This window comes from Vespa velutina, chromosome 3 (assembly GCF_912470025.1).
Source record: "Vespa velutina chromosome 3, iVesVel2.1, whole genome shotgun sequence".
Classification (NCBI taxonomy): Eukaryota; Metazoa; Arthropoda; class Insecta; order Hymenoptera; family Vespidae; genus Vespa; species Vespa velutina.
Window position 1 is genome coordinate 3,311,632 of NC_062190.1, and position 24,228 is coordinate 3,335,859.

Sequence of the window (24,228 nt, forward strand, 5' to 3'; positions counted from 1 at the left end):
GTGTGGGGATATAATTTCACGATAGTTTACGACTCGGTCGTGTTCGTAACCGATCGTGTATTTTCGTTTCCAGTCGATTCAATGATATCGAAGGGAAACTTTGTCTTATGTTTTTTCCTTTTTTTTTTTTATTTTTTTTTCGTTTCCATAAATTTTCTTTTTTTTCTTCTTTCTTTCTTTTTTTAACGGTGTTACATAGACGGATTCGTGTCGTTGAGGGATTCTCTCTTGGCGCCGCGACGCCGCCATTACCAACGACGACGACGACGACGACGACGATGCCGATGCATAAGCGTGTGACCGAGTTCCGCCGGAATATGATCGACCGCGCGAAACTCGGTCAAAGACCACCGACACCTTACCTCCGCTCATGTTCGAGACTTTCCACCATTATTTTCTTTTCAATATTTCGTTTTAATTTTATGATAAAAAAAAAAAAAAAATGAAAAAAATGAGGTAAGAATTAAAGGAAGATTAATTTGTTTTAATTTTTTTCAAAGAAGAGAAAAAATGGAGAAAAAGCAAAAGGAAGATAGAATGAAATGAAGAATTTGTTTATTTTTCTTTCTTTCTTTTCTTTTATTTTTCTTAAAAGTATTAATTGGATTATTGTAGTCGAAAGTGTAGACGTGATAAATCGAGAAAAAAGATTTCTTATAAATTTTTTTTCACTGCTGTTCGAAGGATTACACCGATCAGGTCGTAACTTTTTATGTTTTTTCTCTTTTTCTTTCTCTCTTTCTTTTTTTTTCTTTCTCATTGTTAGATCCATCAAAACGTTTAGAGAGATACGTTAGAACGTGTTTGACGATTCACCTGTAATAGACGGTTTAGTGTGGACAGTCGATTCTATGTTAACGTGGTGTACCAGTTCGTCGTGCCCAAGTGGGTCGCCTGAATGCACAAGGTCGTGGAGTTTTTAATCTAGAACAGCTCGCTCTCTACGTAGAAAATAAGTTACACGAATGCGACAGTGTATAAGTAAATAGTTAGATCGTTGATTAACATCGATCGAAATACATTTCGATCTTATTTTTTCGATGAGTTATTTGTCATCAACGAGAAAAAGAAAGAAAAAAAAAAAAAAAAAAAAAAAGAAAAACCAATGAATTATTTTGAATTAATTATACTTCTTTCAAATCCTAGAAACTCGTATCGTAAACAAAAAAATTATGTTTATCGCAAAAAAGTGGATTATCCGATTAAGCTACCTTTGCCATTAAAACATGAACGATCGAGATTCTACTGTATTGCTTGCTTGGTAAACATGGGAACGGTTCCATGCTACTTTCGCGAAAGTAGAAAAGTTTCCATGATTCTTGAATGGTATCGAGCGACACGGTAAAGTAGGCAATTATTTTTTCTACCGTTTGCATGTGACAAATCGAACAAAAACACCTTCTTGCTTTTATAATTAATCATAAATTTTTATATTTCATTTGAACGCGCAATTTTACAAATTTTACTTTTAATCTTTTTTCACAGATAGATAGAGATAGATAAATAGATAGATAGATAAATATAAAAAATAATAAGCAATTTAAACTTTTGAAATTAAGTATGATCATAATCAATAAGAAAAACATTCAGGTTAGTAATGAATATACGTGAAAGACATATAAAATTTTTTTAGAGTCATAAAATTGGACTAAAGTTCAATGATTTTATTGTAAATACGAATAGGAAAAAGTAATAATCTAATGATAAGAATTATCTATAATGAAATACGAAAGTTCGTTAAGAAAAAGGATATCAAAGTAACGCGTGGTTAAATTTGAAATAATAGATGATCCGCGCGGGAGAAAGATGGCCGTTAGATGCAGAGGTATCTACGAGGAACGGGGTGTGTCAGCATTTTAACCCACTGTCCTCATTTTTGTGTTGCAGATAAGAATCGACCGACACGAAGAGCAGACTATGTTATTTCGGATAACGGATTGATCGCACCCGTCGCTTCATTCACACGTGAGTAGATAAATTCGAAAGAGAAAAAAAAGAGAAGGTAAAAAAAGAAAGAAAGGAACAAAATCAAAGAAAAACAAAAAAAGGGAAGGGTAAAAAAAATCGATTGATAAAATTGATTGAAATAATTGATATATAATACGTGCGTATATACATATACATATATAATATTGGATACACTGAAGGAGAATCGAATAATCCCAGTTTTATACACAAATATATATATATATATATATATTTCTCTCTTTCTCTTTGGTTGAAATATAAATGAAGCGTCGTTATGATCTCGACAGAAATGTTCTCTTTAGCTTCTCCGACCAAATATTAATGAAAAAAGTTCGTTAGTGAGCTCACGAGACTGCAGTTTCTCTTTCTCTCTCTTTCTCTCTCTGTCTGTCTCTCTTTTTCTCTTTCTCTCTTGCTTTCGCGGGAAAATCAATGTTTCCAAGCGTCGGACGAGTTTCGCGAGCATCGCCATATGTGACTTTGCCATGCTATTCGCTTCGTAACTCGACTATGTTCCAAAAGAACGATGAGCTGGCAATTCGATTCATTTTATAGCTGTACGAGCTAATCGACGTAGGAAGCTTCCTATCGAATTTATATACGTATGTATGTATGTATGTATATATCCATATATACATATATGTAAATATATTGCGTGAACGAGTTTCAAAGAATGATGAGGTGTATGCTTGGAAGTAACTTTTTGTGAAAAACTTTTCCAACATCGTTTGATTGGTAACCACGTGGCGTCTCGCACGAGACTAGATGTGAAAAATAAACAAGAAAATTTTTTCGTTGGAACAATCCTACTAAAAATAATTGTGAATTATTCAATTAGAGAAATGTCTATATATTTTGGATACATTGTAAGAGAGAAAAAGATATTAATGATTAAAGAGAAAAAGTTTTTCCGTTATGATCTATTTCCGTAGATGTGAAAATCTATTAGAAAAGATTTAAAAATTATTCGATTTAAAAATTCTCCCCCCCCCCTCTCTCTTTCTGTTTATCTTTCTATCATTTCGTACGGAAGTTATATAAAAAAGAATTTTAACAACAAATATATCCTTTAAAAATCTATTAAAAGAATTGAAAAATTATTCACGAAATTTATATGAAAACAAAAAAAGTTTTATGTATACCTATTTTTAGCGAATAGTGAAAATAAAAAAAAAATAGAAAAAATAAACGAAAAAAATATCTTTTTTCTTTTTATAGGTCGGACATGAAAAATCTTGGTTCGCGTTGGACGGTCCCTGACATAGCACGCACTGCTGCAGCGCGTTCGTCATTTCTCGTGGCCATTTCGTCGGAACGAGATTCAGGTAGTATCAGCAGCAGCAGTAGCAGCAGCAGCAACAACAGCAGCAGCAACAGCACCAGCATCAGTAACAGAAGAAGAAGCAGCAGAAGCAACATCAACAACAACAGTGTTAGCGAGATAAGAAGGAAAACATATAACAAGAAGAACATCAGTATCAGGGGAAGAAGAAGCAACGAGATCAGAGGGAAAGCTCGCTGTAAGTGCGAGCTCCTGATTGCCGGGAAATCGGAGGTCGTCGAGGTGCTGCAAGGAGGTGCGTTTTTATCCGTCCGATCTAACGTAACGGCGTCGTTTAATCTTATCCACGGAACGAGGAGTTCCGACGTATCGACGCCGAGGAATCACCGGCCCTGGAATCAAGACAATTGTCAGCAGCACCAACAACTGGGTCTCTGTTTTTACTCTCCTACTTCTTCGTGGGACGAGCACACACGGCACTTCAGGAACTGTTAGCACCGATCAAAAAGTGAGTAATACATTTAAGATTATCAAACTGAAAATAAAGAAAAAAAAAAGAACAGAAACTTTCGATCAAATTGATCAGCAGCAAGTGTATCTCACATCATCATTACCGTCGTCATCTTCATTATCATCATTATTTTCATCGTCACTCTCATCGTTATTCCTTCTTCTTAATCTTATATGCGCAGGAAGGTGGCAGGAAGCTGTGCGCAGCCTAGACAATGTCCGAAGAGTCTGACTCTATAACAGAGGAAGAAAGAAGTTTGTTCCGTCCGTTCACGCGGGAGTCCCTGGCAGCGATCGAGGCTCGCATCGCCGAGGAACATGCCAAGCAGAAGGAACTCGAGAAGAAGAGAGCGGAAGGAGAGGTAATTCGATCGTATCGCCGATTTCCACTTTCAGATATATCCTTTATTTTATTTTATTTTACTTTACTTCCTTTTATTTTCATGACTATAGTTCGGAGTAATTACTCGTATTCGATCAGTTCTCATGGTCACTCTCGATCCCTTTTCTCTGTCTCTTTTTACCTCTCTCTCTCTCTCTCTCTCTCTCTCTCTCTCTATCTATCTGTTTATCTATCTGTTTATCTAATTATCTCTCTCTCTCTCTCTTTCTCTCTTTCTCTGATTCTCTGATTTTTTGTTTTTTTGTTTCTAATTCCTATCCAAGAAAATAATTATTCCAATCACATCTTATTTCTTATCATATTTCTTGTTGCATACATTCGATCAAACCAAATCGATAAATAGTTATGGAGACAACAAGGCGAATGATTTTTATATCATTCTCAGCGTTCTCACCATCGAGAGGAATTCATCATCGAATGTCTCTTTTCTCATAGTTCATTTTTTGAAACTTTTTTACCGCGAGATTGCGTTTTTTTTGCTTCTTCTTTTTTTTTTCTTTTTATGGTGATTAACGAACGAAGTTCAGATTGATGATAGTGATGGCGGTGGTGATGGTGGTAAGAGGGTAAGCACTTGCAATTTCTTCAAGTGTTCAGCGCGTTCATTCATTGATAAGATTGAACCTAAGAGAGAAGATAGGCCCTTTTAAAAAGGATTGGATTTTTTGCACGATCTATGTTAACTCGTCTAGGAAGATCTTTTTTATTTTTCTTATCTTTTTTTTCCTCGGACGCGATTCCGATTTTTTTTTTTATCTATTTATTTTGTTTTCCATCTTTTGCCCAGCTGTTGTTAGGCAATTTACGAAGAATGACAATTAACCTTGTACTATTTCTCGTGTTTACCAATTAACTATCTTTTTTTGCCGGTGTTAACGAATGATTGTCACTGTTCTAATGAAGTATAGCAATCGTGTTCGTTGTTTCTTGCTTCTCTCTCTCTCTCTCTCTATCTCTCTCTCTCTCTCTCTTTCTCTTTCTCTTTCTCTTTGTTTCCCTCTGAAGTTTAAGGAAAATAAAACAAATAAAATAAAATAAAATAAAATAAAATAAAATAAAATAAAATAAAATAAAAGAAATTATTTTATTATGTGAACGAGGTAATATATATATTTGCCAGTGTCCGTAATCAAGTAATACCTGTATTCTATTGTATTTTTTTGTGTACCCAAAAATTTGTACCCGCGTGTTAAAGCTAGATGTTTTGCAATGTCATTATCTGTGTTTGTATCAACGTACGTTTATTATAATGTAAAATCGATGGTATGCTAGCTGTCTCTCTCTCTCTCTCTCTCTTTTCCTCCCTTCCCCCTCTCTCTCTCTCATTACGTCTTTTTCTTTATCTCTTATCCACAATAGTAAAATTTCGTGTATCTTTGGAAATAATTTTTTCTATAAAAGAAAAGAAATAGATAAGAAATATAGTTAAGATAACGAAGAAAAAAAAAGAAGAGTTTGTTCGCTCGTAAGCAAATCAAATGATGAGAAAGGGAGTGCTTTCTAACCGATATAGGCTTCGATATATATTATAATTATAATTATTTGCTATTATTATTATTATTATTATTATTATTATTATTATCGTCCATAAACGTTACCTTTACTTATCGTTCCTTTTTTCGATCCCAAATGATCCTCGCATTTTTGCCTTTGTGCTTCGAGATCTTCGTATATTTGTATCGTAGAAACGATCTATATTATGTATTATATATTATATGATGCTATATTACCCCTTTATTTCTATCTCTATATATATACATCTATCTGTTGTTGCCTTATTACATCTTCCCAGCTCTGTATCTTTTTCTGTCTCTTTCTCTTTCTTGATCGTATTCCTATTCTCCTAAATTCGTCATCGTAGAAAAAGAAAAAGAAAAAGAAAAAGAAAAAGAAATTGTAGCTCATTAAAAAATTCTTTCATCCTGAACCAAAATCAATCTTATCCTTCCTTTCTCTCTCCCTCTCTCTCTCTCTCTCTATTTTCTTTCACACGCTAAAACATTCCCGTTACTCTCTATATCTCTGTATTTCTGTATGTAACCACTGTTTCTCCATTTCTCCAATTTCAGGGAGGTTTTGGACGGAAGAAAAAGAAAAAAGAAGTAAGACGTTGTGTCATGCTAAGTAATGCCCGCTCTATCTCTATCTCTCTAACTCTTTCTATCTTTCTCTAACTTTTCTCTCTATCTCTCTCACTCTTTCTTTCTCTCTCTCTCTCTCTCTCTCTTTCTCTCTTTTTCTCTCTTTTGCTCTTTCTTTCTATATACACATCTCTCTATCACCCAAATTTCTTTCTTAACCTTAGCATTTCTAACACGTTATATCACACATACGTTTTCACCATGTATATATGTGTATTCATATATATATATATATCATTACAATATAATGCAATAGAATTTCGCAGATCGATCTATGAAAATATACTACACACATTTATACATACATATACGTAAACGTCACTCTTGATACCTATACGATATAAATAAATATATATATATAGATATACATTAGAAAGTTTTAACGCGTGTCACATGTATGTAGATACATATCTATGTATATTACATATATCGTTATCGAACAAGGAACATTATCGATATTCGATGTTCGGCTAGTGTGTTTCGACGAAATTTCTTTTCATATTTGAAACAGTGGCGACGACTATATTTCGGTTCAAGGACAAACGATCTAACGACACGAGGACAACGACGACGACACAACATGACGAATCTTTATCTGGCATCCATTGTATTCGATACATTCTATATTTCATAAGGATCAAATCCTTCCATCTCTTTTTTTTCTTTAATATATATATATATATATATATATATATATATATATATATATATACATATATTAAATACGCACATACTATATACATATAATACTTACATAGATGCAATCGAAACAATTAGAAATCTATCTATATCGTTGCCGCTATCACTTGTACATTTGTCGTGACACACACATGCAGACACACACACACACACACGCAGACACACACATACATACATACAAGTAAAGACAAGGACAGTCACGAAAGAACGCTAAGCGCTTGCTGTTTGATCGTCACTCGTTTGGGTAAGCTCTTTAACGCGAGTGTCTCTTGATTTCCCTTTGTCTGAAAAGATAAGAGTGATGATGATCAAATACGAATATCGGGTATTTCCTGAGTAAAGATCATGCAACATCAATTGCAAATGCAGCAACAGCAATAGCAATAGCAACAGCAACAGCAATAGCAACAGCAACAGCAATAGCAACAGCAACAACAGCAGCAGTAATAAACAGCCGTCGCTTATTTCAAAACCATTCGTAAGAGTGATGCAGGCTAAATATTTCGATCATGATCATAATAAATATGTAGAAAGAAAACAATAATAAAAACAATATTAAAAAATTCAATCGATTAATCGATATACATAGCAAACATCACTCGAAATGCTTTTGTAGAAAAAGAATGCCATTGATCGCAATGCTTGCTTTCACTCGAGAAAAGAAAAAACTTTGTTACATCTTTTTTCCTTTTTTTCTTTACTCGAATAATATTTTTCTTTTGTTTTTATTTTTTCTTCTTCTTCATAATTTTTCTCGGCAAATCGTAAAAATTTTATAGGAAAATTTGTGATATATATATATATTGTACATACATATATATATATATATATATATATATATGTATGTATGTATGAAATATAACATACATATATATGATTTATATAAAAGCTCTTTTCTTACGCTCGATGAACATATATATATTTATTATGTACTTACTTGTTTATATGTATATATCTACATACATATGTACTCGATTGCAAGCTCTCGGGCGATAAGAAGCTAGACGAACTATAGGCGAGAATCTAGGACGGATCACGCACGATGCACTAACGTTTCAGCGCAAGAGACCTCGTTTTCTATTTTTTTTTATTTATTTCGTAATCACACGCTTCGCTGATATTTTAGATTTTAGATATACTATACATATATATATATATATATATTTCTATACATGATGCATATATTTTATATTTGCTTAGATATATGTAAATATATCGACATTAGGATTTGCAGAGCCAAACCTAGAGATCTATGGGATTTCATATAAAAATTGTTAATAAAAAGAAAATTATAATTATAATTTATAAATAAAATAATTCTTTTTCTCTTGCATGAAACTTTCTTTCTTCATTGTTATTATTATTAATATTAAAATTATTATTATTATTATTATTATTATTATTTTTATTTTTATTTTTATTATTATTATTATTATTATTATTATTATTATTATTATTATTGTTATATATGCTTAATTAGACTTCACGATTCTTGATTGGATTTCATAGAGAATTTGACAGTATAAAAAAACAATAAATTGCGATTTACAAACAATATAATTCTTTTTACTTTTTTGCATGAAACTTTTTATCTTTATTATTATTCTATTAGTTTAATTAATATCTTTATATTGATTGAAATATTAAATTATATAATTATTCATTAATTGGTTAATAATAGAAATAAAAAAGAAAAAAATTATGTAACCTGTGTCCCATAAATCAAAGAAACATTTGCTTTGTGCAATAAAGCTTTCATTTGGTAGATACTATTAGGTAAAAAAAACTTAGGTCGAAAATCAAATTGTTGTCTCGAGTGTTCGATTCGAGGAAAAGTAGGCGATCTTAGATCGAGTTTTGTAGGTGAAAGCAGTTATGCGAGATACTAACAACGAGTGTCGCAGGATTTCGAGACGAATCTTACGGTTTGCGTGGATTTTCAGGTTCGTATTTCAAGAAAGGAGACGCTTTTTAGCACGAATTATTATTACGTATTATTAACACACATGCATATGCGTAAAAACATACATACATACATATATATATATATATATATATATATATATGCATATATGTATATATTGTGTATATAATATAATTCTTTTTTACATTCACTGGTCACCGTAGTCGCTTTTGAAACAGACACGAATGGATGTCCTTGAAATAATAAATATAGAAAAGAAAAGTAAATACAAAATAAGTAATATCAAAAGTTCAACAAATTTTGTAAGCTTTCTATTCTGTTTGTTTTTTTTCTTGTCGATATACAGGGCGTCCTTTCGTAGTATGCAAATAACGACAAAGAAAAGAAAAAGAAAAAAACGCTTGAAAAGCTAATAGAGCTGTGATTTAGAAGCGGATTATAACGTATATCTTCAAGTAAACTTTTATTATAGTATCGATTAGAACGATGGTTTGGTTATGCGTGTATGAATTTGTAGTATTTGTTGAATATTTAAGATCGAAAAGATTCAAAAATACTATTTTTATCAACATTAATTTATTGTCGCTTTCTTCTTGTTTTTTTCTCCTTTTTTTTTTAATTATATATCCTTTCTAAAATAAATGGTATTATATATTATATTTTTATATAATTTTGTATTTAAATAATATTATATTTACAATACAACGATCAACATTGATCAATAATAATTTATTTTAATTACTTTTTTACACATACAATTTTATTTCTCATATTATTTACGTATTATATTATATTACATTTATATATTTTATGTATTATATATTATTCATATATTTATTTCTTATATATAATTATTTGGATATTTCATTTATTTATTAATTTTTCTATAGAATAAGAAATTCGATTATATTCCAACGATTACGAAATTAATACAATACCAATAACCATTCCAATGTTTTTATTGAAACCGTTCTAAAAAAAAAAGAAAAAAATACAAAAAAGCAAACAAAAAAATTTTCCTGCTTATTTTTCTAATCCTTCTTTTTTTTTTTCTTTTTTTTTTCATTTGTCACCAAATGATTTAGAATCGTTCAAGCATATTTAAAGGAAAGAAATCATAGATCGTATTAGAGGAATGACTTGGAAGAAGATCCTTTCGAGTTAGAGCAAAGGAACACGACGTTATAGATAGGAAATCACATTGATGGAAGATTTTCTGACATTTTGGTGTTTCGTTTCACAGGTACGATATGACGACGAGGACGAGGACGAGGGTCCTCAACCGGATCCGGCGCTCGAACAAGGAGCACCGATCCCGGTTCGATTGCATAACGTATTTCCACCCGAGTTGGCCTCCACACCTCTCGAGGATATCGACACCTTCTATCAAAATCAAAGGGTATAAACTTTTTCTCTTTCTTTTTCTTTCTCTCTTTCTCTCTCTCTCTCTCTCTCTCTCTCTCTCTCTCTTTCTCTCTCTCTCTCTCTCTTTCGTTTAACTCATAATAAAAATATTATTTTACAAAAATTATTATAATTGTTTTTTTATTTTATTATTATTTTTATTTTTATTTATTTTTTGTATTAAAAAAGTTATTATATAAATATATAATAACCTATATATAAATATATATATATATATATATATATATATTTATAAGCTATGTAATATATTACTTCTATCAATGATAATAATAGTATAATATTAATATATATAATATAATAAAATATAATATTCAAAGAGAATTATAGTATTATATACATATATAATATATATTATAATATATAATACAGGAGTTATATATATGTATATATTTATGGAATATTATATATTATTTAAAATGTAATATGTAATATTATACAAAATCATTAATTTTCGCATTTGTTTTTTCGATTATTCTAGTAATTATTGTCGAACAAAAAAAAATAAATTAATTAAAAAAAAAGAAATAAAAAAAAAAAAAAAGAAAGTTTATTAATAATCGTATATCTTGATTCTTTTGTTTTTTCTCTCTCTCTTTCTCTCTCTCTCTTCTAACTCAGCAGACCTTCGTCGTCGTCAGCAAGGGAAAGGATATATTTAGGTTCTCAGCGACCGACGCGATGTGGATCCTCGATCCATTCAACCCGATACGACGCGTGGCTATCTACATTCTGGTTCACCCACTCTTCTCCCTCTTCATCATCACTACGATATTGGTTAACTGCATACTCATGATCATGCCCACAACGCCTACCATCGAGTCCACCGAGTAAGTATTTTTTCTTCGATTTTCGTCGTTCGTTTGATCATCTATATCTACGTAGAAACTTAATTTTCTATTTCCCTTTTATCTTTCTCTATATCTGCGTACTCTAACATTTTAATCTCTCTTTCTTTTTCTCTTTCTCTTTTTCTTTCTTTCTATCTATCTATCTATCTATCTATCTATCTATCTATCTATCTATCTCTTATTTTTTTTTACTTTTACATTTTATTTCGATTTATCTATTTATCTTTTTCGAACCCTTCTTCAACACAATTTATTATAATATATAGAAGCACAGCACCGAACGCCACTACCTCCACACGCTCTTGTCCTAATACCTTCCCCCCCTTCCCCCCTAGAAACTCGAACTCGAAAGAGAAAACAAATATTATGTTATGATATTACAAGTTCGATTTGAGTGATCGAAAAAAAAAGAAGAAAAAGTAAGAAAAAAAACAAAACCAAAAAAATTCTTTAACTCCTCCATCTGCATCAACGATAGATTCATACGCATATCGTAGCGATTAAGTATCTTTAATTAAATGTTAATTAGATCTAGACGAAATCTAATCCATATTTTTTGATAACCGACACAGTTAACATTTCCCTATTGATCCTATAAAAGAAATAATTTTTTCTTTCATTTTTTGCTTTTCTTTTGTTTTTTTTTTTATAAAAATTTTCAAGACTTATTATCTATATATTTTATTCGTTCCGATCACACGAACCTAACATTTTTAGTACATTGTAGACAACACGGGTATACACGGGTATAGGTTGAGATCGATCAAAGATCCTTCCTTTTATACACATACTTATAATATAGTATGTATATATATATATAATATATATATATATATATATATATATATATATATATATACACATGTGTATATGTATACATACACCTGTGTGTGTATATATATATGTATCTTTTCTTTTTCTTTTTCTTTTTCCGTCTAAAAGAACCAGTATAAGTCGATCGTAACCTTAGCCCGGCTAGTAACTCGCTCATCGACCGATCTCTATCTCACGTTTTCACTTATCGGCTTTAGAACGCGTATTAGGTAGAATTATCTCATCGATGGCTTGTAATCCCTTGAACTTGTCAACTTGGAAGACTATAATATAGAGATTTCGAATTATATTCAATACATATTATATGCTTTATAGCTCCGATACATATACATATATATATATATATACATATACAGAATGCATTTAAATATGCAATGATTATGAAAGTGGCCTATTTTATATACATATGTACCAATATGTATATATTTTTTTTATGTTTATAGATATATTTTTTAAGTTAAGTTTATAGATATATTTTTTAAGTTAAAAATAAATGATACATTAAATTTTTCAAGGCTACCTTCTTTATTATTATCATATACATATATATATATATATGGCAATATATTAGGTCATATGTAAGTATATATATATTTATATATTTTGTATATGTACTATATATATTCATACATCACACACGATAATCACAGTAGACATTTTGTGACAAATTGTATTCCGTTGGTAAGTTTTGTCCTAGTCTGTTTAGTGGTAGTCTAGGCGTAGCCGATTCTCTCTTTCTCTTTCTCTCTCTCTTTTATTCGATCTTTTGAACTTTGAGGAATAACTAAATTAAACATTTAGAAAGACATTTTCTCTCTATCGTTGTTGCTTCACCGATGTCAAAGTATTGTTTTCTATTCGATGAAGATAGAAAGAGAAAGAGAGAAAGACGAAAAGAGAGAGAGAGAGAGAGAGAGAGAGAGAGAGAATCGAGCTCGACATTGTAATATCCGTAGCTGTCACTTGTCCACGTACCGATCTCTGGGATAAGTATTTTAATTTGTTGGTAGAGAATAAATTAAATAATGTGATGCGTTTTGGTAGATGCGACGTGTCATTAAAGGAAAGAAATTAAAAATTTAAAGTTAAAAATTTCTCTTTTTCTCTCTCTCTCTCTATCTATCTCCTACTCTCTTTTTCCTTCACTATTTCTTTCTTTCTTTTTATCTTTCGAAGGAGAAGCGAGGAAAAAAAAAGGTCGGCCATATTGCTTTAGCCACTATTCTTTCAAAATGGCCGCGTCGCACTCCTCACGCAACACCCGTAAATGAAATTAAAGAAACAAAAAGAAAGCGGAACAAAAAAAGAAAAACAGAAATAAAGAAAAATAAATTTAATTTACAAAAAAAATATATATATATATATATTACTATTACTACTGCTTTTACCCTTAGAGAAAAAAACGGTAGAAGAATATAATCGCATTTAAAGCTGAGTGGTGTATTTGTTGTTTTCAGAGTGATATTTACGGGCATCTACACATTTGAGTCCGCTGTTAAGGTGATGGCGAGGGGTTTCATTCTGCAGCCTTTTACCTATCTTAGAGATGCATGGAATTGGCTCGACTTCGTAGTTATAGCTTTAGCGTGAGTAGTTAAAACTTTATTTTTTATAAAGTGAACAAAAAGCAAAAAACGTACTTTGAAGAGAAAGAAAAAAAAAAATAAAAACTTAAAAACGTAAACAACGAAACAAAAAACCCAAAAACAAAGAGAACATAATAGACGAAAGAAGAGAAGAACACAGAAACAAAAAAGAAAAAGCAAAAAAAAATAATATACGTTCATATGTGTGTATATCGATATGGTCTGTACGCGCTGAGCACGTATAACGTGTGGCGAATGAGAAAGACGAGTTTAAAAAAAAAAACAAAAAAAATAGAACAAAACAAAAATAAATAAAATAAATGGGTACGCGAAAAAGAGAAAACGTAATTTCTCGCTGGGCATTGGCGTTCGTTGGGATCATGAATCGTGTTCGAGTTTAAGGTCGTACGATATCTTACGCGATATCGAAATCGAAGAGAGAAGAGAGGTATACGCACGTCTTTTAGTTTTATCTTTCTTTTTATTTTTTTTTTTCTCTTCGATACAAATTTTCATTTCCCTTTCTTTCTTTTCTTGTCTTCTTTCTTTTTTTTAATCTCCTTCTTTTGTATTCTCTATTTTCATTTTTAAATAATCTTAGAAATGACGCTTTCTCTCTCTCTCTCTCTCTCTCTCTCTCTCTCTCTCTCTTTCTCTTCGCGTTGATTCACTTAATCTACCTAAGTACATACTATGCGTCTTAATCGGTATGTGTGTGTGTGTACACAATATAATGTACCTACATATGTATATACTTAAGCACATACGACGCGTGTATTTTTGTGTAAAATAATGGCTTGATCGAAAAAGAATTTTTTTAATAGAAAAAAAGAAAATAAGAAACGAAGAAAAAGAAAAAAAGAAAAAGAAAAAAGAAACAGCGTAGAAAACAGATTATAAAGAAAAATGTCACCAACGAATCTACCTAAACAAATCTCTGCTACTAATTTCTCTCTTTAATCAAAAAGATATTATACATGTATATACCCACATAAATATCATTTTTATCACTAGTCGATATCGAATGAGGTGAGAGCGTGAGGCACGTTTCATAAATTTGTTTAATTTGAAAGAAAGGGGAGAAAGGAAAAAGAAAAAGAAAAGAAAAAAGAAAAAAAAAAAAAAGAAAAAAGAACAATATGTTTAGCACGTGCAAACGTCTGACTCACCTTTTCTGATCCTCTGTTCATTTCCTTTAGTCTTTCTTTTTCTCTTTCTCACTCTCTCTTTCTCCCTCTCTCTCTCTCTCTCTCTCTCTCTCTCTCTCTCTTTCTCATTCGTTTAGTCTGTAAAATACGTTGTTTCCTGTGTCCCTTTAGTTCGACGGGTAGATTCGTGGCACGACGACGATCTTAGCCGCGTCGCGGTGGCTGGACCGATTTCAAAGATCACAACGACCGCCGTACGACCCGTTGCGGGTCAGTGAAGCGTTACCCGAAAAAACGCTAATTAGTATCAAGTCAAATGTTCCAGGTTATGAAAGTAGAATTTCTTCGCTAGATACGTTTTATAAATACGCTATATTCAAATTTGTGTAGCACTGATTTTTATCTGATATATATATATATATATATATATATATATATATATGTATGTATATATATATATATATATATATATATATGAATATATATATGTGTATATATGTGTATATATATATATATGTATATGTACATGTATATGTATATGTGTATATGAATATATATATGTGTATATATATATATATACATATACGTATATATTTTGTTCATTATCATTACAGATCACACTGATTTTATGCATACAGATACATACATTATACTCATTAGACAAACCTTTGAAAAAACTATATCTATTATTCGATTCACATATTTACATTTACATCGAGGAAATTTATTGAACAAAACACAGATACATACATATCAATACAATACATATATATACACGTATAGACGTATAGGTACATGAATTAGTATAGTTAGGTAGGGATAGAAATTATTTATTATCGCTAGTAAACCTCGGTCGAGGCGTAATTTTATTGTCATCGTAATTTCATTAGATTAGTATTATATTTACATATCGCGTGTATACAGGTGTGGCGAATTAGCGATTAAGAACGATCATTAAACGCTTCTTTCCAATTTTGATTTTTTTTTCTTTTCATTTTTATTTCATTCTATTTTATTTTTTATTTGTCCGCATTCTTTCTTTCTTTTTTCTTTTTTTTGTAATCGTAATCCACATATACATATTTCGAAGTGGTATCAATGGAATATCGAGCAATTCATCATGAAAATAAAAAGACTTAGAGCTTTTTTATTTCTTTTCATTTTTTTTTTATTTTCATCTTTTTCATTCAATTTCACTAACGTTGAATGTTTTATACATGTGATTCATAAATCCTATTAAATGTAGACATAAATTAATCTTGTATCAAACCGATATTTGTTAGCGTTAGGAATCATCTTATCAATAGTAATCATGCTCACGAGCAATGATCTTTTTTTTTCGTTTACCCATTATTTAACAACGTTTTTGGAGAGAAAAAAATGAGTAGAAATGGTAAAAAAAAAAATAAATAAATAAATAAATAAATAAAAAGATATACCACTTTGAAATAAATACTCGAGGAGCCATATCGCGTTATTAATTAACAATCACTAAACGTTCTCAATCAGCCACTCGTCACTGTGTGTATACGTCGATACAATAAACCACTTGATAATTGTGTAGTTTAGTTACGTATACGTAATATTAAGCGTAAAGATTGACGATCGATATAAATATTACGTTATCATATCGATCAATGATCAAACGTGATCGTAACATTATCGATTCGATTCTATCTTTTTACGCTTTATGGTCTATTCGTCTCGAGTTCACGATCGAGTCGTCAGATCATTTGTCGATCTCGATCTCGATTTCGATCTAGATCTCGTTGCGAATGTCCAGAAGGAACGAACTCGTCTCGTGATACCTATTATATATTTCCTTATGTCGTGCATGCAGTACATATATATATATATATATATATATATATATATATATATATATACATATATATTTACATACATACGTATGCATATGTATATATATATTTACATATATATATATACATATATATATATATACATATATATTTACATACATACGTATGCATATGTATATATATATATATGTATATATATATATACATATATGTATAAAATTAATATATACAATATTATAAATTATACATTATATATTGTATATTTTATATATATGTATATGATAGTTATTTTAAAGGATACGCGCAGTTATCGAGCAAATTTGGATTTTTGCCAATAGGAAGTAGCGAGTATAACCTTTTTGAGTAACTTACTTATTTACGTCCTTAATTTCCCTCAAAAAAAAAAAAAAGAAAAGAAAATAAAAAAGAACACCCTTATCCATCCTACACCTCGTTCAAAACCCTTTTCAAAACGTTTTGGTTTTTTGTTTGTATCACTGTAATATGTGTGATGTTCGGGTGTATTGCAGTTATGTGACGATGGGCATAGATCTAGGCAACCTTGCCGCTCTTAGGACATTTCGAGTCCTCCGAGCCTTGAAGACTGTCGCTATTGTACCAGGTATGCTTAGAGGATAGAATTGGTGTAGATGCAGATTATTTAGATGATTTTTTCTAGACACTCATCACGATGTCGTTACTTTTACATTCTTTTTTTTTATATATACATACATATATATATATATATATATGTATTTATATAAGTGTATATATATATATATATATATATATATATTTTCTTTTTCTTTCAAATTTTTCTGCCACATGAAATATTCTTTTCTCTGTTCATTATCTCGATACCATGTTATCTCGTTTTTCTTACACAAATACTTTTTCCCTGATCTATATACATGAATACGTATCAAATATATTTCGTCTGATTAATCTTTTTCCTTTTCTCAATTTATTAGTCATCCGTCTCAATCGTTCAACATCAATCAAAGATTATCATCGTCTTTCACATTTCACTATTTCTTGTTTTATCTTTTATTCTCTCATTTTTTCTATTTCTTTGTCTTTCTCACTCTCTCTCACTCACTCTCTCTCTCTCTCTCTCTCTCTCTCTCCTCTCTCTCCCTCTCTCTTTGTATGTGTATATATGTGTATACATATATATACACGCACATATAGAATATTAATATGTGTATATATACATATATCTATCTCTCATCGGTCAGCCGATCACCATTATATCGTCATTATCATCATCATCATCATCATCATCATCATCATCATCATCATAATCTTTATTTTCGTGACGAAAAAGAAATAAAAAATAAAAAACAAAATAGATCAAAATAAAAATCAAATAAAGTAAAAAGATAAAAGAACAAAAAAAAAGAAAAAAAGAAAAATTATAAAAAAGTGCTTTTCGTCGTGGTCGAGTAATCGCGATAACGAATTACTCGTGTCCATTATTTTAAACACTTTCGTCCTCTTTTTTTTTTATCGTTACGTAGGTCTGAAAACCATTGTCGGCGCTGTGATAGAGTCCGTGAAGAATCTGCGCGATGTGATAATCCTGACGATGTTCTCCCTCTCCGTTTTTGCGCTGATGGGCCTTCAAATTTACATGGGGGTCCTAACGCAAAAGTGTATAAAGAACTTTCCAACGAACAGCTCCTGGGGTAATCTCACCGACGAGAACTGGGAGAGATTCGTTAGCAATGAAAGTACGTATGCCGGTTGCCGATCATTGGGACGTTTTTTCTTCTTCATCTACTTTTGTTTTTTTTGCTCTCTCTTTCTCTCTCTTCCTCTCTCTTTTTTCCTTCTCCCTCTCTCCTTCCTTCTCTCTTTTTCTCTTCCTCTTTCCTTCTTTCTCTGTAGCCATCCAATATACAAATCAATGACACGCAGCCTTCTTTTTGTTTTTTTCTTTCTATCTGTCTAGCTAATTGGTACGTAGACGAAGCTGGAAACATGCCATTGTGCGGGAATTCGTCGGGAGCTGGGTAAGTTCGTTTCTCTCTCTCTCTCTCTCTTTCTCTCTCTCTCTTTCTCTTTTTTTCTCTCTCTCTTTCTCTCTCTCTCTCTCTCTCTCTCTCTCTCTATCTCTCTATCTCTCTGTTTCTTTCTCTTTTTTTCACTCTTTTGTTTCTTTGTTATTTTATTGTTTATTTAATTCTTCTTTTCCATACAAACGATCTTAATCTAATAATTGTTAAAACTATAAATTTTAATACGAATCAACAACGTTTCTTGTCGTTCATTTTTTTTTAAATCTTATTATTCGATGAGACGATTAACCGAGTTATCCGAGTACAGGCAGTGCCTTCCTGGCTACACGTGCTTACAAGGATACGGCGACAACCCGAACTACGGTTACACGAGCTTCGACAGCTTCGGCTGGGCTCTACTTTCTGCCTTTCGTCTTATGACCCAAGACTATTGGGAAAATCTTTATCAACTGGTACTACGATCGGCCGGACCGTGGCACATGCTCTTCTTCATTGTCATCATCTTCCTCGGTTCTTTCTATCTCGTCAACTTGATCCTCGCTATCGTAGCGATGTCATACGACGAGTTGCAAAAGAAGGCGGAAGAGGAGGAGGCTGCCGAAGAGGAAGCAATAAGGGTATGCGAATGAGGACTCGTATAAAGGTGGCTTGTCAATTTTAGGAAAATTGAAATATTATTTTTTTTTTCTTTTTTTATCGTACCATTGATTAAGGATCGATGGACGACGATTCGATCTATCTTGCAATTTATAATTGCATTTAGATCACGTCGTTTTAATACGATTCGTAATCATTATGTGATTATTTCCTATTATTTACAAGACCCCGCATACGGTCCTTAGACCCGTCGAAAGTCATACGCGTAATTGTCCTTTGACTTTCCTTTGACGTTTATTTTTTTTTTTTTTTCTTTACCTTTTAGTTTCTTTATTTTTCTCTTGGATTTGAGATATCTATTTGATTTTTAATTATGTTTTATATATTTATATACATACACGAGGAATAGTCATGGGACATTTATGACACGTTTCGCCGTCCAGTAATTTGACAATTTTTCCTTTTTTTTCTTTCTTCTTATAATACTTATGATTTCCTTTTTTTTTCTTTTTAAAATAGACGATAATCTTTATAATTGGCATATAGTATCGATGAGTTTTTATGTATGTATATATTTCTTTTCGATCAATTATACAGGGTGATCACAGTGATGTATTATCAGAACTAGTTTAATATTTCTGTTATTTATTCAATTTAATAAAGAAAAAAAAGTTTGAGACGTGTATGTTATATTCTTTGAAATGATGCATATTATGTATAGAGTATTATTAAATAATTTTTATTATTGCAAGATCGAATATTCAAAGATACTCTATAGTTTTTCAAATGTTACTCTATTTTTTTCTATAACATTAGATAGTATCAAAGTTGCAATATTTAATGAAATAATAATTACATCTCTTTTGTTATAGAAAAAAAAAACAAAAATTTGAATTTCATTTGGAAAACTGTACTAAATTCCTAAACTTTCGAATGATATAACTACAGACTTCTACAAACTTTAACGCCAGAATTAATACTACAAAACCCTGTATATAATCGTTACTTATGATTTTTCCGTCAGAGAAAAAAAAGAAAAAGTAAGAAAAATAGAAAAATACGAATCCGTTAAACATTACGTTTAATTTTTTTTTCTCACATCGATTTACCGGACGGACGTGTATTAAATCCGAATTGGTATGACTTACCGACGGGCCTGAAATCGCAAACGAAAATAAAAAAAAAAAGAAAAATTGATCGTATTATACGTAGTTTCAATCGTTAGTTGAAAATAATGATTGCAAAGACATAAAAAGAAAGGAATAGAAAGAAAAAAAAAAAAAAAAAAAAGAAAAAGAAAAGCGATAAAAATTGAATCGTCGTTCGACGAAGTGGAGGTACTTTCTTTTTTCTTCGATCGCGTCGCGATTTTGAATGATCAAAAAGAGGAATAAAAAAAAAAATAAAAAGAAAATAAAAAATAAAATAAAAAAAGACCAAAAAAAAAAAAGAAAAGAAAAGAAATTGAAATGGGTCGATGTGCATATATGTAGCTTGATTTGATCTGACAGGAAGTCGAAAAAGCCATGATGGTGAAGGAGAACAAATTAGCGGCGCAGGCAGCCGCGAGAGAAGCAGCTGCGGCTGCTGCGGTAGCAGCAGCTGATCAGATCGTCAAGTCACCGTCGGACTTCTCTTGTCATAGTTATGAACTCTTCGTTGGCCAGGAAAAGGGTAACGACGATAACAACAAGGAGAAGATCAGTATAAGATCGATCGAGTCTGTTAGCGAGCATAGGATCAAGCAGATCAACAACAACCACAGCGCTGCCAGTAAAGTGCGGAAAGTCAGCGCCGTAAGTTTCGTCAAAGGATTTGCTGATGTAAACGTCTCTCTCGAGTATTTTATATTTATTCCCGTTCGACGTAATATTGACATTGTATTATCACTTATTATCTGTGTATTCCTTAGTCTCGACTCGTCGTATCCGTTCTCTCGACTTCAAATCCGCTGACGTACATACATGCAGATATATAGACACACACATGCACATACACTTTTTCTCTCTCTCTCTCTCTCTCTCTCTCTCTCTCTCTCTCTCTCTCTATCTTACTTTCTCTCTCTTTCTCTCTCTCTTTTGTATTCTCACATTGAAATATATCGGAGAGAATAGAAAAAAAAAAACAAAAACAGAAAAAGAAATAAAGATAAACCAAAATAAACTTGAAAAAGCAGATACGAGACGAGTCGAGTGTGTTATTGCCTGGATAGAGCTTGCATATAAAGTAAAGAGTATCTCCCCCATTGTTATGTAATAATTTAGCATGCTCGTCTTACATACGTATCTTAACTTATAATGCCTTATTTGATTGTGTATATTTTTCTTATTTTTCCCATTATCCGCAATACGTCAATCCTTTACGTTTGCGTAGCTTCCATCCATAAAGAATCTATCTCCAAAGCCCTTAGATTCTTCGTATCGTTTGTCTTTCTCTATTTTGATTCTAAAGTTGAATTCGTTAATCGAAATCTTTTTGAAAGGAGATACGAAAGAACGGTGGATTATCAAGAAAAATTAAAAAAAGAAATCTTTCTTAGATTTTTGAAATGGATTTAACCGATCTTTATATCTCCGTTTTGTCGATGAAATAATCATATATATATAGATATATTTTCTATATCATCAATGTTCTAATGTATGCGTATGCGTATTATTTTTTATTCGAACGATACTCCATTCGTATAGTTGTGCTCTCTTTCTCTTTCTTTCTGTCTCTCTGTTTCTCCCTCTCTCTTTCTCTCTCTCTCTCTCTCTCTCTCTCTCTCTTGCTCTCTCTCTCTCTCTCTCTTTCTCAAACTTTTTATCCATTTCTATGTATATGTGTGCTTCTCTGTAAGTAATTTTTGTGTAAAAAAAAGAAAAAAGAGTAATGAAAAAAAAGAAAAAATTCTATCTGTAATAATATAATATACATATATATATATATATATTTCTACATATATCATATACGTATTATCAAGTGCCTCCTTGGTGTACATATTAGAAAAGGTTACGAGCCGTTTGGTAGGAGATATCTTTTCTTGTTTTTTTCTTAAGGTCTCTCGCGCCGCTAATGGCCAGTTTACTTATGCCTACCAGGAAAGCCTGCGGAAGGTACGTGTGTTACAACGTGTATCTCTGTCACAGCATCCGACCCGTACGTACATAATAGCACCGTACAAAGAAAGAAAAGAAAAGAAAAGAAAAGAAAAGAGAAGAATAGAAAAGAGAAATATGAGATTTATTATATAGTACCTATTCCACATCAGTCCTATCGACACATTTTCTCACATTTTCTCTCTCTCTCTCTCTCTCTCTCTCTCTCTCACTCTCTCTCTCTCTCTCTCTCTCTCTCTCTCTCTCTCTCTCTCTCTCTCTCCCTTTTGACTGATCGACCAATGGAGTTTTTTTTGTCATATCTCGAATTTTCTCTTCTTCCAGAAGAATATTTTCTTTAATTTTCATTGAGAGCTATGTACATTCATGCATACATATATAACGAGAAGAGGGAAGAGCGAGTCCTTTTACGTCTAAACGTAAATTATAAGAATACAATTTACTTTCTTTATATTTCTCAAGATATTCCCTTGATATCGTTAATTTTTCGATGTCGAGTGATACGAATATGAATATATTTTTAGAAGGGAGAAGGGAATAAAAAAAAAGAAGGAAAAAATTTTAAGAACTAAAAAAAAGACAAAAAGAAAGGAAAAAGAAAGAGATTCTTTGATAGTGGCTTGTCGGAATATTTTAAATAATTTTTCTATGTCGATATACAATACTGTGCAAATGATACCAAGAGAAGGGGGAATAAAAAAAGAAAAAAAAAAGTGATTCGTTAAACGATTATGTCAGAATATTTTTAATAATTTCTTTATATGGATATATATATAATGTGAAATGAAATCTTAATTTGTGACCAATTTTTCTATCACATTTTTATTTCCCTAATATTTGTTGTATTTGTTATTTCTCTCTCTCTCTCTCTCTCTCTCCATCTCTCTCTCTCTCTCTCTTCCTTTTTCTCCCTTTTTTCTCTTTCTCTCTCTCTCTCTCTCTCTCTTTCTCTCTTTATGCGTGTTTAACATTTATTCCAACAACCCGAGAGAACGTATGACCCGAGACACATCTAGGAAAAGTGTTCGACGAGAGAGAGACAGAGAGAGAGAGAGAAAAGCGGTGGTCCGCTTTGTTGTTATTACAGGCCAGCCTTAGTCTGCCCGGCTCACCTTTCAATCTTCGCCGGAGTAGTCGTGGGAGTCATCAATTCACGATACGGAACGGTCGAGGTCGATTCGTTGGTCCACCAGGTGGTGACAGGAAACCCCTTGTACTATCGACCTATTTGGATGCCCAGGAACATTTGCCTTATGCCGACGACTCTAATGCGGTTACACCAATGTCCGAAGAAAATGGGACTATTGTAGTGCCGGTTTATTATGCGAATCTTGGCTCGAGGCATTCGTCCTACACGTCACACGCGTCGAGACTATCTTATACGTCGCATGGTGATCTTCTAGGTGGTATAGCCAGTGCAATCGGCAAACCAATGACCAAGGAGAGTCGATTAAGAAGTAGATCGGTTAGGCCACCATCGGTTAATGGTCATCTACCTGATTGTAATCAAAAATATCACTGCGTGAGTCCCATACGTATTATTAATATGATTGCATTCAAATGTATTCATAAGAAATTATTGAAAGAACGATAAAGTTATATCGATTGAAAGTTTTATTTGATAATTTTAAACGATTAGACCGATAATATCAATATCATTGAAATATTTTTTTGATATTCTTTATCCAATATCCGATCATTTTTATTTTTATTTTTATTATTCCAATATTTATCTATTTATACATTATACATTTTCTACATTCGCATTATACGACATATTTCATGATATTTCAGGAAAGCGACTTGGAAAGCGATCCCATGGGCAAAGCGAAGCAACAAGATAATCCGTTCATCGAACCTTCTCAGCAACACGCCGTCGTCGATATGAAGGGTAAGATCGAATAAAAGTTTCATCTTTTAATGA

The 24,228-nt window shown here is 31.7% G+C and overlaps 1 protein-coding gene across 28 annotated transcripts in view; it reads left to right on the forward strand.

The window, feature by feature from the left end:
• Positions 1-24,228, forward strand: part of LOC124947990 (sodium channel protein para) — a 58,134-nt gene that overhangs the window by 9,599 nt on the left and 24,307 nt on the right. For 9 of the 28 annotated variants that reach the window (XM_047490928.1, XM_047490930.1, XM_047490946.1 and 6 more), the window contains exons 2-15: positions 1,888-1,965; positions 3,187-3,758; positions 3,943-4,122; positions 6,233-6,265; positions 10,171-10,326; positions 10,974-11,179; positions 13,492-13,620; positions 17,119-17,210; positions 18,109-18,321; positions 18,543-18,603; positions 18,917-19,226; positions 20,718-21,002; positions 23,392-23,826; positions 24,099-24,195. In XM_047490928.1, coding sequence (XP_047346884.1) covers positions 3,976-4,122; positions 6,233-6,265; positions 10,171-10,326; positions 10,974-11,179; positions 13,492-13,620; positions 17,119-17,210; positions 18,109-18,321; positions 18,543-18,603; positions 18,917-19,226; positions 20,718-21,002; positions 23,392-23,826; positions 24,099-24,195 — 2,164 coding nt within the window. In that variant the 5' untranslated portion in view covers positions 1,888-1,965; positions 3,187-3,758; positions 3,943-3,975. Of the gene's footprint in view, positions 1-1,887; positions 1,966-3,186; positions 3,759-3,942; positions 4,123-6,232; positions 6,266-10,170; positions 10,327-10,973; positions 11,180-13,491; positions 13,621-17,118; positions 17,211-18,108; positions 18,322-18,542; positions 18,604-18,916; positions 19,227-20,717; positions 21,003-22,244; positions 22,302-23,391; positions 23,827-24,098; positions 24,196-24,228 lie in introns of those variants that run through there. The other 19 variants (XM_047490931.1, XM_047490945.1, XM_047490951.1 and 16 more) reach the window with 4 other exon arrangements.